Below are 16,083 nucleotides of genomic sequence, written 5' to 3' on the forward strand. Positions count from 1 at the left end.
ATCAAGGCTCCATCTCTGCCTCCACGGCAGCACCGTGGAGACACTTCCTCTCTTTCTCTCTCCCGATACGGATGGGACAGACTAGGGCTCTACTCTCTCTGGCACGCTTGGGCCGAGAGATCCCACACACACACACACACACACACACACACACACACACACACACACCCCGCTGCCTCTCCTCTTCTTACCTGCCTGCCGCCTCGGCACTAACCGGCGTAAGACGATAAGGTCGCTTCCTGTCTGAATTTCCGTCAACTCCGTTTTTTTTTTTTTATCTCTTCCACTTCACTCTATCTCGCTCTCTGTGTGTGTCGGGACGCGGCGCTGAGACAAAAGATGTTCTCACCGTGCAGTGTACCAGGGCCTCGTCCAGATTGTCATCGGACAATCCAAAAGGTGGAAACACACACAAAATAACTAAACAAAAACAGAGGGATCACAACAACCCTCCTTTTGTTTGTGGGCCGTGGTGTCTCGCCACAGTTGGACAAGGCTGGGTTTACATAGCGCGGCACAGAGTGTCGCGCTATGAGCTTGTAGATCTGCTATTTTTGAAAAATCGTGACAGTGTGTGCAAATCTTTGAATATATATATTTTTTAAAGCGAACGTTTTTGACTCTATTACAACTTCTGGGGGTCCCTGGAACTAAATATTTGGAGATGGGGGTCCACGGCCATATCATTTTTGAGAACCACTGATATTATAGGAAATATGCTTTTTCAAAAAAACTGCTAGGATTTAGAAGACATTCGTAGAATCCCCCAGAAGCAAAGATTTGAGTTACAAAATGTTCGCTTTAAAAATACATATATCCAAAGAAATGCACACATTCTCCACGATTTTTCCAAAAAATAGCAGATCTACAAGCTCATAACGCGGCACTCGGTGCCGCGCTATGAGCTTGTAGATCTGCTATTTTTTTGAATACCCAAAGAAATCTTAAAATGACGCGTTCCCGGTCTTAAAGGGTTAAGAGCAGGTACACAGTAAAAAAAAAAAGTCGGTTCTGAAGCGGGGTCTTGAAATACCATGTACGGTGCTTTCTCCTCAGCCTGTAGCACATGACCCAGATTTGACAACCACGCAGACTTATGCAAAGGCTAAAATGTCATTTAGATGTACAGTATTTAGCATGTTATTTAGACAGATGCTATGTTCATTGTTCACCTGGTATCCTATAGTTTCAATGTACAGATATATATATTCTTTAGACTGATGCTAGGTTCTTGGTTTACCTGTGAGGCACTAATACACTGTGCCATTTGACCCATTAAGACCTGAGGCCCATTCTACAAAATGTCAGTATTCTGAAAAACGTATATGTTTCTATGTCAGTGGGGCTCAAACTTTTTCATGTCAAGGATCCCCCAAAATGATATGTATTTGGCCACCGACCCCCATCTCAAAATGTGTTGTTCCTGGGACCCCCAGAAGCAAAGATTTGAGTTACAAATGTTCGCTTTAAAAGATATATATATTCAAAGGTTTGCACAAGTGTTCACGATTTTTCAAAAATAGCAGATCTACAAGCTCATAGCGTGGCACTCGGAGCTTTTATATCTGCTATTTTTGAATAGCCAAAGTGTAAAACAATGCTTTTTAGCTGAAATCAAAAAGTGACACAGATGCGTTCCAGGTCTTAATGGGTTAATGTATGTGTTTAACCTTGCTTATTGGTCGCTCTGGACAAGAGCGTCTGCTAAATGCCTGAAATTGTCCTCAGAATTGACACACAAAATAAGTGGCCTGAAATTGTGTTGGCGTGAACGTGCATGTGTCCCTCTCTCTCTCTCTCTCTCCCTCTCTCTCTCCTTTTGTCGACCACTTACGTCCACTTCTCCTTGGTCAATCACATAGAAGTTGTCCCCTTCGTCACCTGGTGGGAAAGCAGAGGAGATGAGAGGGAGCGTGAAAACATGAAAAGAGAAGAGGAAAGGCTCACCGTTACCCATTAACACATGTCCTCAGTAGGACAGAGTGGCCGGCGCAATAAAAAAGATTAGAATAATTTGTGAAGCACTTGGACCTGTCGTCCCACCTTTAAGTCACTACTGCCAGCTGGGACGGACGGAGGGACGGACAGACACACACACACGCACACACAGAGGGACTTACTACCTTTGTGGGGACATCGAAACTGACTTTTCATTCAACATGGCCTATTTTACCTGCTGGCGTGACCTAATCACAACTCTAACATCAAAATCCTTATCCTTTACCCTAAAACGTACCCTAACCCCCTAAATGCCTAATCCTAAACTGTTTTTTTTTGGTTCATGGGGACCAGGAGACTATGTTTTCGCCTCTGTCCGTCCATCCGTTCGTGTGTGTGTGTGTGTCCATCTGTGAACAGCTAATCTCCAGCACCGTTGGACCTATCGGCATGAAACTTTGCACGCACAATGCCACTAGGCCAAGAAAGAACCCCTACAAATTGCCCTCATGGTGGCGCTATAACAGCCCGCGTCACGTTTTGCCATATAACACCTGAACGCTTGTAGGCCGTCCAATCAAATCCCTCCTGAATTCATGACGGCATGACGCAACTCCCCATATATACATGTAATTGATGCAAAGAAAAAAAGTTTCTTGTTTGTTCTGATATGTAAGATTTGTAGCATCGTTGACACTTGGTTCTCTTTCTTTTTTTTGCTCTTTTGTTTCCTTTTCTTTTGTGACAATTAATTTAATTTAAATATTAATAAGGTGGGCATAATAAAGCTTCGGCTTCAGCCCAAACCTTTTCGGCCAAAATTATCTTTTGACTAAATTCTGTATGTTCAACTGTTTGTTTTTCTAAATCATGACCGAAATAAATAAACTAACTAACTATACAGGCTCCGGCTATTTGTACCAGACTACATTTTCTGCCATCTTGCCTTCAAAACACAGTTTGTGCTACTACTCCTGCACATTTTGTCCAAAACCCACGCGAATCGGAACAGATTATTCCCGAGTCATGTGATCAAGCTGTATCGGTCAGACTTTCCATATTCCTTTCCAATTGGCTATGACTGACTTCTAAAGTTTGCGGGCCCTGGAAAGGCAACCTGGCCTGGCGGAGACCAGCGCTACCGAGGAGTGCACTCCTCTAGTTCTCATTTTACTATCCTCGTGGGGCGGCTATTGGGTCCCCACAAAGACAGCAAAGCATGGCGCGCGCACGCACACACACACACACTCTTTTTCTCTCCGTCTTTCCTTGTAATTTCTCCAAACCTCTCCCCGACCGTGTTCCAGTGAGGAGAGCAGTCTGGCGTGCGTGTGTGCGTATCTTCTTTTCCATGGGCATGTAAACCGTATGAATGGAAGGGCCTCTTGGACAGCTGCAGGGTACGCTGAGCCGAGCGTCCTATTCTAGCATGCATATTTCACTGCCTGCCAAATACGCCTCTATTAAAAACACGGCAGAAACCAGAAGAAACGGCTCTCATTAATGCACTCTGCGTGGCTAAACGGCGGAAAAACCCGCTTAGCCCGTTCGATCCGGGAACGGCGTCTCTGTCATTTTTTTTATTTCTTTGGGCTATTCAAAAATAGCAGATCTACAAGCTCATAGCGCGGCACCGAGTGCCGCGCTATGAGCTTGTAGATCTGCTATTTTTGAGAAATATTTTGTTCCAGGGACCTGCGGAAGCAAAGATTTGAGTTACAAATGTTTGCTTTAAAAATATATATATTCAAAGATTTGCACACATTTTCACGATTTTTCAAAAAATAGCAGATTTACAAGCTTTTTTTTTATTTAATAGCCATAGAAATCTATAAAGGACACACGTGCTGCGTTCCCGGTTTTAACGGGTTAAGAACAATGCCTCGGCCGCGGGAGAAAACACACCGGAGAGGCCTATGCGGCAACAAACACCGTCGGTTCGTGTGATTAAATTACAGCCTGACGTTTTCTTTTATTTGATCTGCAGCGAGATCGCTATACTTTCCATGGAAAACACAAACCGCCCACGTCCCTCCGACCCCCCTCAGTCAGCACACACCCAGATAGTTAACTTACACGTGGCCATATGTATTCTATTTTGGCTAATAAAGCCTTCCAATAAAGCCCCTGCCTGTGTTAATTAGGCTCTATGCACAGCAGCCATATTGGACAGAAATTGGGCCTCTTCTTACTTCCTTCACAGGTGTTACCAATGTTACTAATGAAGGCTCTGTTCCAATCTGGTCAAACAGAGTCAGGGTGCTGATATTGTGCATGTTGGCTCACTGGAAATACTAGTGGGTCTCAAAGTGTGGTCCAGGGACCCTCATGGTTCCTTGAGAGGGTGTAACTCTGAGAGTTATGGGGGTCCTTGAAATTAAAAAGTTTGAGAACCACAGTGCTACACTAAATGGAACAGAGCCTTCATTAGTATCATTGGTAACACCTGTGCAGGAAGTAAGAAGTAACATTGAAGTGAATGGAGCAGAAAATCTTCGCATCACGTTATCTCCGGCTTCCTTTGTGATAAACGAAAAATTTAAAAAGTAAAAAAAAATATATATATATATATATTTTTTTTCCTTCCAAAATCTCGTTTTTCTCGTCGATGGCTGGCTGAGCCATGCAGAGAAAAATGAGAAATCTCGTTTTTGGCAGGAAAAGAGTTAATGGGTTAAAAAAAAACACAGTGTGTTCCCCTCCTCTTGGAGGAACAAGTGTCTAACGATGCATATGTGTAAACATGACATATTAAGTGTGTGTGTGTGTGTGTGTGTGTGTGTGTGTGTGTGTGTGTGTGTGTGTGTGTGTGTGTGTGTGTGTGTGTGTGTGTGTGTGTGTGTGCATTACTGCTATTAAGCGGAGAGGGGCTTGAAACGCTGAACGCTCCCTGTGTGTAAAGTTCACAGGAGTTCACACGGCTAATTAATACTGAGTGGAGAGTTGCTCGTTAATCATACGGGACTATTTGTCTCAGGAGGCAGCAGCAGCCCTCCCCGTCTGTCCTGCCAGAGACCTCAGACACACACACACACACACACACGCACACACACACACACACACACACACACACGCACACACACGTTCGTATTACTATACTTGTGAAGACATCAACATTTAACAGCAGATAAATAGAACTTGTGAGATTGTAGATGGGCCATTTTCCGGTATGAGACACTGGAGTGCACGTAGTACATAAATCGTCAGAACTAACCAACAGCTAAACCTCACCTCTAAATGTCTAATGCTAACCTTTAGCCACAACATGAGATTCCACCAAGATTGTACTCACAATGTCTATTTCTTAAATTCTACTATACTTGTGGGGAGTCTCGGCCCTCACAAGTATAGCAATATGTACACACACACACACACACACACACACACACACACACACACACACACACACACACACACACACACACACACACACACACACACACACACACACACACACACACACACACAGCGCAACCTGCTGCAACCTGGCCCCTGCTGCTATCTCTCCCTCTCTATCTCTCTCTCCCTCCCTCCCTCCCTCCCTCCCTCCCTCCCTCTTTCATCTCATCCACCACTTTTTTTTCCAATCCCTCTCACTCTGTCTCTCCATTCTTCCTCTCTTCCTGTCTTTTATCACGTCGGGCTCTGAAGGCTTTGTTTCGCGCCCGTCCCCAATCCCACCCCCCACCCCGGGTCCCAAGAGCGTAGGCAAATATTTGACCAGGACACGCACGCGGTCGCACGTGCACACGCACAAAACACACACACACACACACGCACTCACACACACACACAGGCCGATGTGCTCAGCCCCACAGTGCGGCCCTTGTTTCAACACAGGGTAATTGTAACGAGCGCTGGCCGTGCTCAGAAGGAAAACACAGGCTGCATCCTTGGCTTTCACCTTGTTTTTCACCCACCAGGCTGGTAACTCCGCGCTGGACGCGACGCCGAGCAGCGGCGCTCATTTCTCAAATATGGAGGCTTTTTTTTCCATGCGCATTTTCATATTTTGAAGCACTCCACAGTATATATATTAAAAAAAAAATGGAGGCTCCGTGCAACGCTGTAGTACAAACACCCAAAGGTCTCTATTGGTTGAGGTTTTGGTAACAAGACCGTCTTCAAAACATGCTCTGAAGATGTTTTGATGTGCAGCGTGTGAGTTTCTATTTTGATATATTTGGATTTCTTTTCCCTCCTTTTGGCCCCCGAAATACTTTTGGTGTGCAGATTTCCTTTTTTAGCTAGAGTACTACAGCAGGGGTCTTCAACCTTTTCAGGCCAAGGACCCCCTAGCTGAGAGAGACTTAAAGCAGGGACTCCCTACTCTATATTGTATTCAAGTTTTTTTTTTACTTAGTCAGCTCTTTTAGTCAGTTCTTTTTTCCCTCTACACCTATAGCCTCTTTGCCAAAAATAGCCGATCTACAAGCTCTCAACGCCTCGCAGCGCGAGGCGTTGAGAGCTTGTAGATCGGCTATTTTTGTCTAAAGTTCTCCTCAGAAAAGGGGATGCTAGTGTTCAAGTGGTTAAGGTAAAAAAAAAAAGAAATATCACGCAAAGATTTGGCGGACCCCCTTGTAGTAGCTCTGAGGACCCCCTAGAGGTCCCGGACCCCCTGTTGAAGACCCCTGTACTACAGGAACATTCTCGGTATTAATTTAACACCTGTACGGGTGCTTTAGGCCCAGTTCGAAATACTCCCCATATGTTATGAACTTGTGGAGATTCTGGAGAACGTTATTACTTGTGCGATATTGCATTGACGAGTGCGAGCGTTACATCATATGACGGACTGCAAAACAAAAACAAAAAAAACACCTTCTTACCATTTAGGAATACAGTGAAAGTGCCTCATTTGTATAAATTATTTTTGAGCCGCGCACGCGATAACTCTGAGCTGTGTCTAAATAGTGTGTGTGAGCGGGGCTGTACAGTATTCCAGACTTTAAGAGGTGACATCAGCTGTCCATACTGTGTACTGTACTCTACTGTATATCACTGTGGGGCTGTCTGGAGATGGCTAGACTCATTATCACCAAATTAGGACTGATACTATGCTGTCTGGAGGGGGGTGGGACAGACAGACCCAGTCAATGTGTACATGTGTGTGTACGCGTGTGCGCGCGTGTGTGTGCGTGTGTGTGCGTGTGTGTGTGTGTGCGTGTGTGTGTGTGTGTGTGTGCTGTATGCTGTATGTGTTTCCCAAACACTGGGTCGGGGCACATTTTTGGGTCGCGGAGCCAATGTCATGGGTCGTGAATATCTTTTTGTTAATTTTATTTCAATTATTTTCAATGAAACAAAATGTATAATATATAAAACATTATTTAAAAGAATTTCAGAAAAAAAAGGAAAAAAATCCATACATTTCAAAAGCTTAATAATGAAAATAACAGATCTACAAGCACGGTTATTTTCAAAGAAATCTTTTAAATAGAGCTTATGTTATTATTTCATAAAGGATTTTTGTAAATTTGGGTCGCAGGGTTACAACAAAATCATCTTTTGGGTCTCAGCTGAAAAAGTTGGGGAACCCCAACGGCATGATTTTGCCGTGCGCGCAAGAGCTGGCACTGCGTGCAATAACACAGGGAGAAAGTGCGTTTGTTTGTGTCTGAGACAATGTGCGATCCAGGCGCTCTAAGTATGCTGTTGGAGCGCGTCTGTGTTTGATAGAGACGGGGGCACCGGAAAAATACTGTCTAGCTCTGCGAAGGCCCTGCGTTCCTTCAAAGCACCGTGGATGTCTGCTCCGCCGCGGTGAAGAGCGTTGACGTCTGCCGTTAGTCAGACAGGAGGGGACCTGACATCTGGCGCGGTGAGAGGCAACGCACCGACTGAGTTAACCCATTAAGACCTGAGGCCGCGTCCTAAAAAAAATCAGGAAAAAAATCGGGAAAAAATAATTTTCACGATTTTTCAAAAATAGCAGATCTACAAGCTCATAGCGCGGCACTCGGTGCCGCGCTATGAGCTTGTAGATCTGCTATTTTTGAATAGCCAAAGAAATATAAAGTGACACAGATATCCAGGTATCAATGGGTTAAGGACTGGACTGGAAGTAATAATTGAGTGGAGTCATCATGAGCTCTGTGTGTGTGTGTGTGTGTGTGTGTGTGTGTGTGTGTGTGTGTGTGTGTGTGTGTGTGTGTGTGTGTGTGTGTGTGTGTGTGTGTGTTTTGTGACAGCGCAACACGATTCCATTCCCATACTATCACACTTATACATGTATGATCAGTTAGTAGTACCTAAAACTGTAGTATCCTAGCATGCAGATTAGTTGATGGTAGGCTAGTTAAGGAGGACAATATCCAACAGTTAATGGTACTGCACTTCACACCCCAACAGATGTGCAACCCAACCCCTGTCTCTCCATTCAGTTTAATGCATTGGTGTCCCAGCCAGGGCATGGAGTTTCTCCTCTTTGTTGTCTGTGCGTGTCTTCATGGCACTGGACATAGGCAGGTAGACAGTAGCTATACCGACGACGAAATGCTGCTGAAAAGTGAGTTTCAGAATCGCTTGAGTGAAAGATCAAACGTGTTTCAGAGGCCATAGCCAGGATAGCCTAATCAGCATCACGCTGACACACACAAATAACAATGCAAAACTAACTTTTGTCTCCGCTAGGCTGAAGGCGTGGCCGAGACTGTTCCACACCCTGTCTGTCTGTCTGTCCGTCCGTCCGTGTCCGTGTCCGTGTGCGTGTGTGTGTGTGTGTGTCCATCCGTCTGTGGACAGCTAATCTCTGGCACCGTTGGCCCAATCGGCGTGAAACTTTGCACGCACACTCCCTAGAGGCCAAGGATGCATTTTTCACATCGACCTTTTATAGTGCAACCAGGAGGCAGATTTTTGCAAAACACATTTCGCGATATTAGGCCTACAGATTTTGTCCAAACATCAGGCAAATCGGGACACATTATCTCTATAATCATGTGATCAACAAGGATCTGTCATAATCCATCCTGATTGGCTAAGATTGGCATCTAAAGTTTGTAGTAAAAAAAGTGTATGAATGGAATCAAACACTAAGGGCCCATTTGGTTCCATTTGAACACTCTCAGGGCGGGACCTGGGGACTTGTGGTGTGCTTCAGGTTGACTTTTGTCTTTAATATGGGACTCCTAATGTTGTTGCATCTATTATATACCCTTGATTCCAAATAATATAGGAGGTTGATACACACCTTGCTGGATGACCGTTTCTCCTGCGATGTGTGTGACGGGAAACATGGCATCAAATATATCACTGCAGGAGACAGAGAGAAAGAAAGAGAGAGAGAGGGGAGAAAAGAGAAGGAAGAGGTTAGACAGAAAGTGATCAACAATTTACATACAGTGATATATTGTCATCATACCTCCTGTTATAATTTACCCCCCCCGCCCGTCCTTGTGCCCTCCTGTAAACACGTGCACACACACAGAGCCACACACAGCAGAGAGTGTGTTTGCCGTGTGGAAGTGCTGCATGACAGCCTGTATGGAGCAGCCATCATCGCTGTGTTAACTCTGTCGTCTCGGGGCCCTTTATTCATTGGCAAACAAACAGTGTAGCCACGGAGACGAGGCCTGGGAACTGTGAACGACCCCGACCGAAGCCACACACGCACACACACACACACACACACACACACACACACACACACACAGAGTGTTGCCAGATTCTGTGAGAGAAACAAGCAACCAGGTCTAGGAAAACCAGCCCACAAGAAGCGACTATCGCCACATGAGCGCTTTAACATATACATCAGCTATTTGAAAATAGCAGATCTACAAGCTCACAACGCGTCGCGATGCGACGCGTTGTGAGCTTGTAGATCGGCTATTTTCAAATAAAATCTTGCGGGGAAATTATAATAAGCAGATCTGGCAACCCTGCACACACACGCACGCACACACGCACGTGCAAATTCCAAAGGTCCACCTGTATGCTGTATGTGCACCGCTCAGCTCCATCACTATCGTCAACAACATCCAACCGATCTCCGACGACCAAAACACACACGCTTTCCGTCCAACGCAGACACGCGGCTGTCCAACGTACACGCAAACAGCACAGGGTCTTCACACACGGCCCAGAGACATGGAGTCAATCCCTCATCGGTCCAAATGGGCAGGAGAGCGGGCAAACATGCCAGTCCCACATGAAGTCAGAGACATTATATATATCGGTTTGGCCGATATATATGGGCCATTATTTGACTTTGTTGGAAAAAAACGGTATCGGCAATTATGCGGCCCAAGTGTCCCGATTTTAACCACTTTCAAGGCGAAAATGTTCATAGGCAAAAATGTTCGCGGTTGGATGTTTTTTTTTCACGGTTCTTCGTTTTTATTTCAGTTTTTGGTAACTTTAAGTACTGTACATTATACACATTTTATATTTAACTGTTTTTTCCCCCCAGCTGTTTAGAATAATGTTTTAACTTAAAAGAAGGCAGAAGTAAATAAATAAAAAGCATAAAGTAAGATAAATGGATAGATTTTTTTGACAGTTACTGATAATTGACTATGATGAACCTACTTATACAACAAAGAAGTAAAACTGAAGAAACAATGAGATGAACGTAGAACTATCATATTTTTTTAATTGTTTAGAAATAATGTTTTTGAAAAAATATTGGTTAAAATATTGGTAATCGGTAGTCTAGGACTTTCGGGCTTGACATTAGCTGCACAAATGTGGCTTACATGAGGTCCCAGACAGTGGACAGTGAAGGGTTTCATCCTACCTAGTCAGTTAGACCGTAACTACAGCACATTCACATTCAACTTGAAAGTGTTACTTCTGCCGCTGCCATACGCTGCTCAACTTCTCAGTTGAAAGTGACAGTATTTACACAAATCTTCAGCGGTAATTAATACCATAATTGACGTAGGGAATAGGGCCTAAATAAAACAAGGTTATCGTTGGACCAAATCAACATTCCGCTGAGGTTTCCGTCTGTAACTCTTTCTAAAAAAAAACTATGCATGACCCTTGTTGTCGTTTCGGCCCCGCGATCAAAGCCTCGCCTCTGAGTGTATCTTTTGACAAGGGCTGCTGAGAAAACAAACAGAGGGACGGGGTGCGCCGGAGCAGTTAGTTTGTTGCTTTGGCGGCGAGGGCAGGAACAGGGGGCCTTGGCTAGGCCCGCTGCTAATCGTGGCCGTTTAAATGCATTGGCGCTCCAGCAGATTAACCCATTAAGACCTGAAGCCGATTCTACATGTCTCCTAAATCTCAACAGTATTCTGAAAAACGTATGATTCTATATCAGTGGTGCTCAATCTTTTTCATGTCAAGGACCCCCAAAATTATATGTATTTGGCCGCGGACCCCCATCAAAATATTTTGTTCCAGGGACCCCCCAGAAGCAAAGATTTGAGTTAAAAATGTTCGCTTTAAAAATATATATATTCAAAGATTTGCACACATTTTCACGATTTTTCAAAAATAGCAGATCTACAAGCTCGTAGCGCGGCACTCGGTGCCGCGCTATGAGCTTGTATATCTGCTATTTTTGAATAGCCAAAAGTGTAAAATAGTGCTTTTTAGCTCAAATCTAAAAATGACACAGTTCCAGGTCTTAATGGGTTAAACAGCCCACCGCCGGGGATGTGTCGGGGCAGGAGTGAAGCTCTCGCTGTATCCTTCCTCCTCCTCTCGCTGCCGTCTCTCTGCTCCAGGCTGTATTTATCTATCTAATCAGCCACATACCATCCGTCTTATAGGGAAAAGGTATAGAAAAACAATAAAATGGGGTCAGGGAATATCATAAGATGTACTGCACAGGGTGAACCGCTGAGTGAATGACGGGCGAGTTTCAGCCTGTCCCTAGCCCTGTGTATGTGTACGTATATGTGTGTGCGCGTGCGTGTGTGTGTGTGTGTGTGTGCGTGCACGTGTGACTAAATATGTGTGTGTCTGTCTGTCTGTCTGTCTGTGTCTAAGCATTGCCAGTGAAAACACGCAGGTTTCTACAAAATAACGCGTGGGTGTTGAATACTCTTTTGCACACTGGGTGAAAGCGCAGTGGGGCTTACGCGGTAATTAAGACACAGAAGAGCGTATATGGCAGAAAGGGATCTCGCCGCACGATACGGCCGGACATAAACGCCAGAGTGTTGTGTAATGTGAACTTAACCCATTCAGACCTGAGGCCAATTCTACAAATGTCTTCTAAATCCTATCGGTTTTCTAAAAAAAAAAATGTGTTTCTATATCAGTGGTTCTCAAACTTTTTTCATGTCAAGGACCCCCAAAATGATATGTATTTGGCCACGGAACCCCATCTCAAAATATTTTTTGTTCCAGGGACCCTGAGGAGCAAAGATTTGAGTTACAAATATTCGCTAAATAAAAACATATATATTCAAAGATTTGTCACGATTTTTAAAAAATAGCCCAAAGAAATCTTAAAACGACACAGACGCGTTCCCGGTCTTAATGGGTTATGGTAGGTAAAAAGGCCCGGGTCAACAGATGTTGCGGAGAGATCTGAGGATGTTATTGAGTGGTTTTGGAAGTGAACTGACTCTGCTGGTATTTGTTTATGTGACAGTGAATAAAAAGCAGGCTTGAGAGGGTGGATGTGGGCCAACTGCACCCACAGGTAGCGCCTGTGTGCTGCAGCTGGCCCACTGACTCACACACACACACACACACACTGCAGCACACGCGACGTCGTGCCACACACACATACAGTACACACACACAGTGGTGGAAAAAGTACTCAAATTCTTTACTCAAGTAAAAGTACCAATACTGCAATATAGAAATACTCCGTTACAAGTAAAAGTCCAGAATTAAAAATGTACTTGAGTAAAAGTACAAAAGTATTGGCATCAAAATGTACTTAAAGTACCAAAAGTAAAAGTACTAAATATTTGAAAATAGCAGATCTACAAGCTCACAACGCGTCGCGATGCGACGCGTTGTGAGCTTGTAGATCTGCTATTTTCAAATAGCCTAGGTATAAAATAGGGCTGAAGTGGTTAATGTATTTTTCATGATATCATCATTTATATCTGAAAAGTAATAGTAACTAAAGTTCTCAAATAATTGTAGTGGAGTAAAAGTACAATATTTGTCTCTGAGATGTAGTGGAGTAGAAGTAAAAGTATTGGAAATTGGAAATACTCAAGTAAAGTACAAATACCTCAAAATGTTACTTAAGTACAGTACTTAAGTTAATGTACTTAGTTACTTTCCACCACTGCACACACACACACACACACACACACTGTGTGTACACATACACCCTCCCACCCAAGCATGGACACACACACTCATATGCTAGCGTCGCTGTCGAGACGAAACCTTGTATCTCCATATTTCATGGTTTATATGTTTTCATAAAGGAATGCTTTATTTTATACTTTGGGTCACCGTTGTTATTTTTTTAGAAATTCTGAAAACTTTCGCCTGAAACAGCAACACCAGGTTGAAAGTGGTTGAATCTGTCTGTGGGTTTTATAAATATTTAACCAATGAAAAGTATAAACAAGAGCTTGTGGCTAAATAATAACTACATTGGGTCCATTGGAACCCAGGCTCTTTTTTTCCCACCATTTCCTGAAAAGTAACAGTTATGGACATAATAAGGTTTCTGCCCGATGTATCGACACACACACACACACACACACACACACACACACACACACACACACACGCGGGATGAAAGGGTCGCGCGCACGGGGGCGATCTCACACATGACAAAACACTATAGGCACACGGGGCTCTGCACCCGGTTGGTGACTAGTGGCGGACGGCACGCCACCACGCACCTGAGAGCACTTTGATGGTGATTAGTCACAGCAACAACATCTGCGGGCAGGCGGCACCCACGGCCGACCGACCGACCGCACGCGGGGTGAGCAGCACCTGCACGCAGCGTGGGGGCCCCCGTCTGGCCTGGGGAGGGGATGTTCTAATCTAACCGGTCAGATCCAAAGCTAAAAGCGGCATGCTTCTCTCACCAGGGTTGCCATGTCGAGCCTACTATAAGCGTCTTTGGCCTTGTTTTTTCTGTTAACCCATTCAATCCGGGAACGCGTCTCTAGTCATTTTAAGATTTAGTTTTGGCTATTCAAAAAACTTTTTCCCCTCCGATTTTTGAAAAATCGTGAGCGTTTGTGCAAATCTTTGAATATCAGCGGCAGATTCAAACCGGAAACACATGTGTGTTTCCGGTTCAAACCTGCTGCCGAGCAAATCAAACAAAGCTATTAAAAATATGAACTGGAACAGGAAACAGGTATGCCACCTTCTTAAAACTGGGACTATACTACAGTTAATGCACAGAGCCGATTATGGTGCCAATCGGCCTGATGTGGGTGCTATACAGCAGGAACAAACTTTATGTGTTTTTTTAAGTCTCACAAACATTTTTGTGACTTTGTATCCAGGCGAATCTACCCAAGTAAGCCATTTATCGCTACTTAGCAGCTATATTTTGGGATGTTAAGTTTTTATACTTTATGCTGTTTTAAATATGTACGGTACTTTGTAAACTTTGTCTATGAAAGGCGCAATATGAATAAGGCTTATTATTTATTATTAGCGCATAGATGTATGTTCAATTAACCCATTAAGACCGGGGACGCGTCTGTGTCACTTTAGATTTCTTTGGCTATTCAAAAATAGCAGATCTACAAGCTCATAGCGCGGCACCGAGTGCCGCGCTATGAGCTTGTAGATCTGCTATTTTTGAAAAATCGTGAAAATATTTTTTTATATTTTTTTCCCGAAAAACTGTTAGGATTTATAATGTTTTTAGAAGCGGCCTCAGGTCTGAATGGGTTAAGAATACATTATGTATAAGTTATGCACTTTTACTTGTATCCGCTATGCATTGTTTGTAAGTGACTTGTAATACTACCACAACCACACATCTCAGCGGAACAGACGACAAACCCTACATTTTATCTCCAACTCAATCACTCTGACGATGATGACGATGATGAAGATGAGGCTGATGCATCCAGCGGGCTGAGCAGGAGGAAGCTCCTGCCAGAACCGTATATACCGCCTCGGGATCAAAGGCGCCGCTAGCCCACCGTCTGGTGTAATTACTGTGACCACCTCCCTCCCCCTCCTCCTTTCTTCCCTCCCTCTCCCTCCCTCCCTCCCTCCCTCCCTCACCGAGCGCAACAAAGACGCTCGCACGGGTAATTAACCCCCCGCCCGCCCCCGCCCTGTCTCTACCTGTCTGTCCCTCCCCTTCTCTTCATCTCTCCAACTTCCTCTCTATCTGTTCGCTGTCACTTTTTCCCCTCCGACTCTCTCCCCCTTCTCAATTACCTCCTTCTTTCCCTCTAATTCTCTCACTAGGCCACTTATTTCTCCTATCTCTCAGTCTATCGACCCCCCCCCCCCCCCACACACACACACACACACAGCCCCCCGCCAGCCACCCCACCGTCCTGTCTCTGATGGGGGGCGATTAATCTTGTCCTTTCCGCTACCTGTAGCCCCTCTAACCTTAAGAGAAGACAGAGTTACCCCCTCCTCCTGACAATGAACATGCTGTTCTGAGGCAGAGAGAGAGAGAGAGAGAGAGAGAGAGAGAGAGAGAGAGAGAGAGAGAGAGAGAGAGAGAGAGAGAGACTGTAGACTCCAAGGGGCAATAGGAAGTTCACCTTGGCCCTGGGGAAGCAGGAGGAGGGAGAGAGAGAGTAAAGTAAAGTAGAGGACAGGAGAGGTCAGGAGAGGACAGGAGAGACATGTGGAGATCTCCTCTTCAGAACACATGTACCGTACATGGAAATGCGCGCGCGCACACACACACACACACACACACACAGGTTTTGCACACTTCTAGAGACATTGAATTGCACTGACTTATAGTCACTCCATAGCTCTGGTTCACAGCATTAGCGTGTTCTCTCTATAACTATAACAGGGACTATGTATTGTTTCCTCATTGACCAGATATTCGATGTCTATCGACGTCTACACTGCAGTAAAAATAAAGAATATCATTTCGCTCCTCACTGAAACAAAAGGCGGTTTTAAGGTGTTGAAAGCCTATTCTCCACAGTGGGAAGACTCTAGGAACACCACCTTTTGTGTAAAATCTACTATTCCCTCAATAACGCCACCTACAGATCTGGTTCAATAGCATTTTTCTATTGACCTGATCTGAAGTGATTG

At 44.5% G+C, this 16,083-nt stretch overlaps 1 protein-coding gene across 1 annotated transcript in view; it reads right to left on the minus strand.

Moving 5' to 3' along the window:
- Positions 1–16,083, minus strand: part of prkar1b (protein kinase, cAMP-dependent, regulatory, type I, beta) — a 116,062-nt gene that overhangs the window by 43,623 nt on the left and 56,356 nt on the right. The window contains exons 5-6 of the mRNA XM_084072056.1: positions 9,134–9,195; positions 1,835–1,881 (exon numbers count right to left, since the gene is read on the minus strand). Of these exons, the coding sequence (XP_083928182.1) occupies positions 1,835–1,881; positions 9,134–9,195 (109 nt within the window). The remainder of the gene's footprint in view (positions 1–1,834; positions 1,882–9,133; positions 9,196–16,083) is intronic.

This window comes from Gymnoscopelus microlampas (genome assembly GCF_963454915.1).
Source record: "Gymnoscopelus microlampas genome assembly, chromosome: 11".
Classification (NCBI taxonomy): Eukaryota; Metazoa; Chordata; class Actinopteri; order Myctophiformes; family Myctophidae; genus Gymnoscopelus; species Gymnoscopelus microlampas.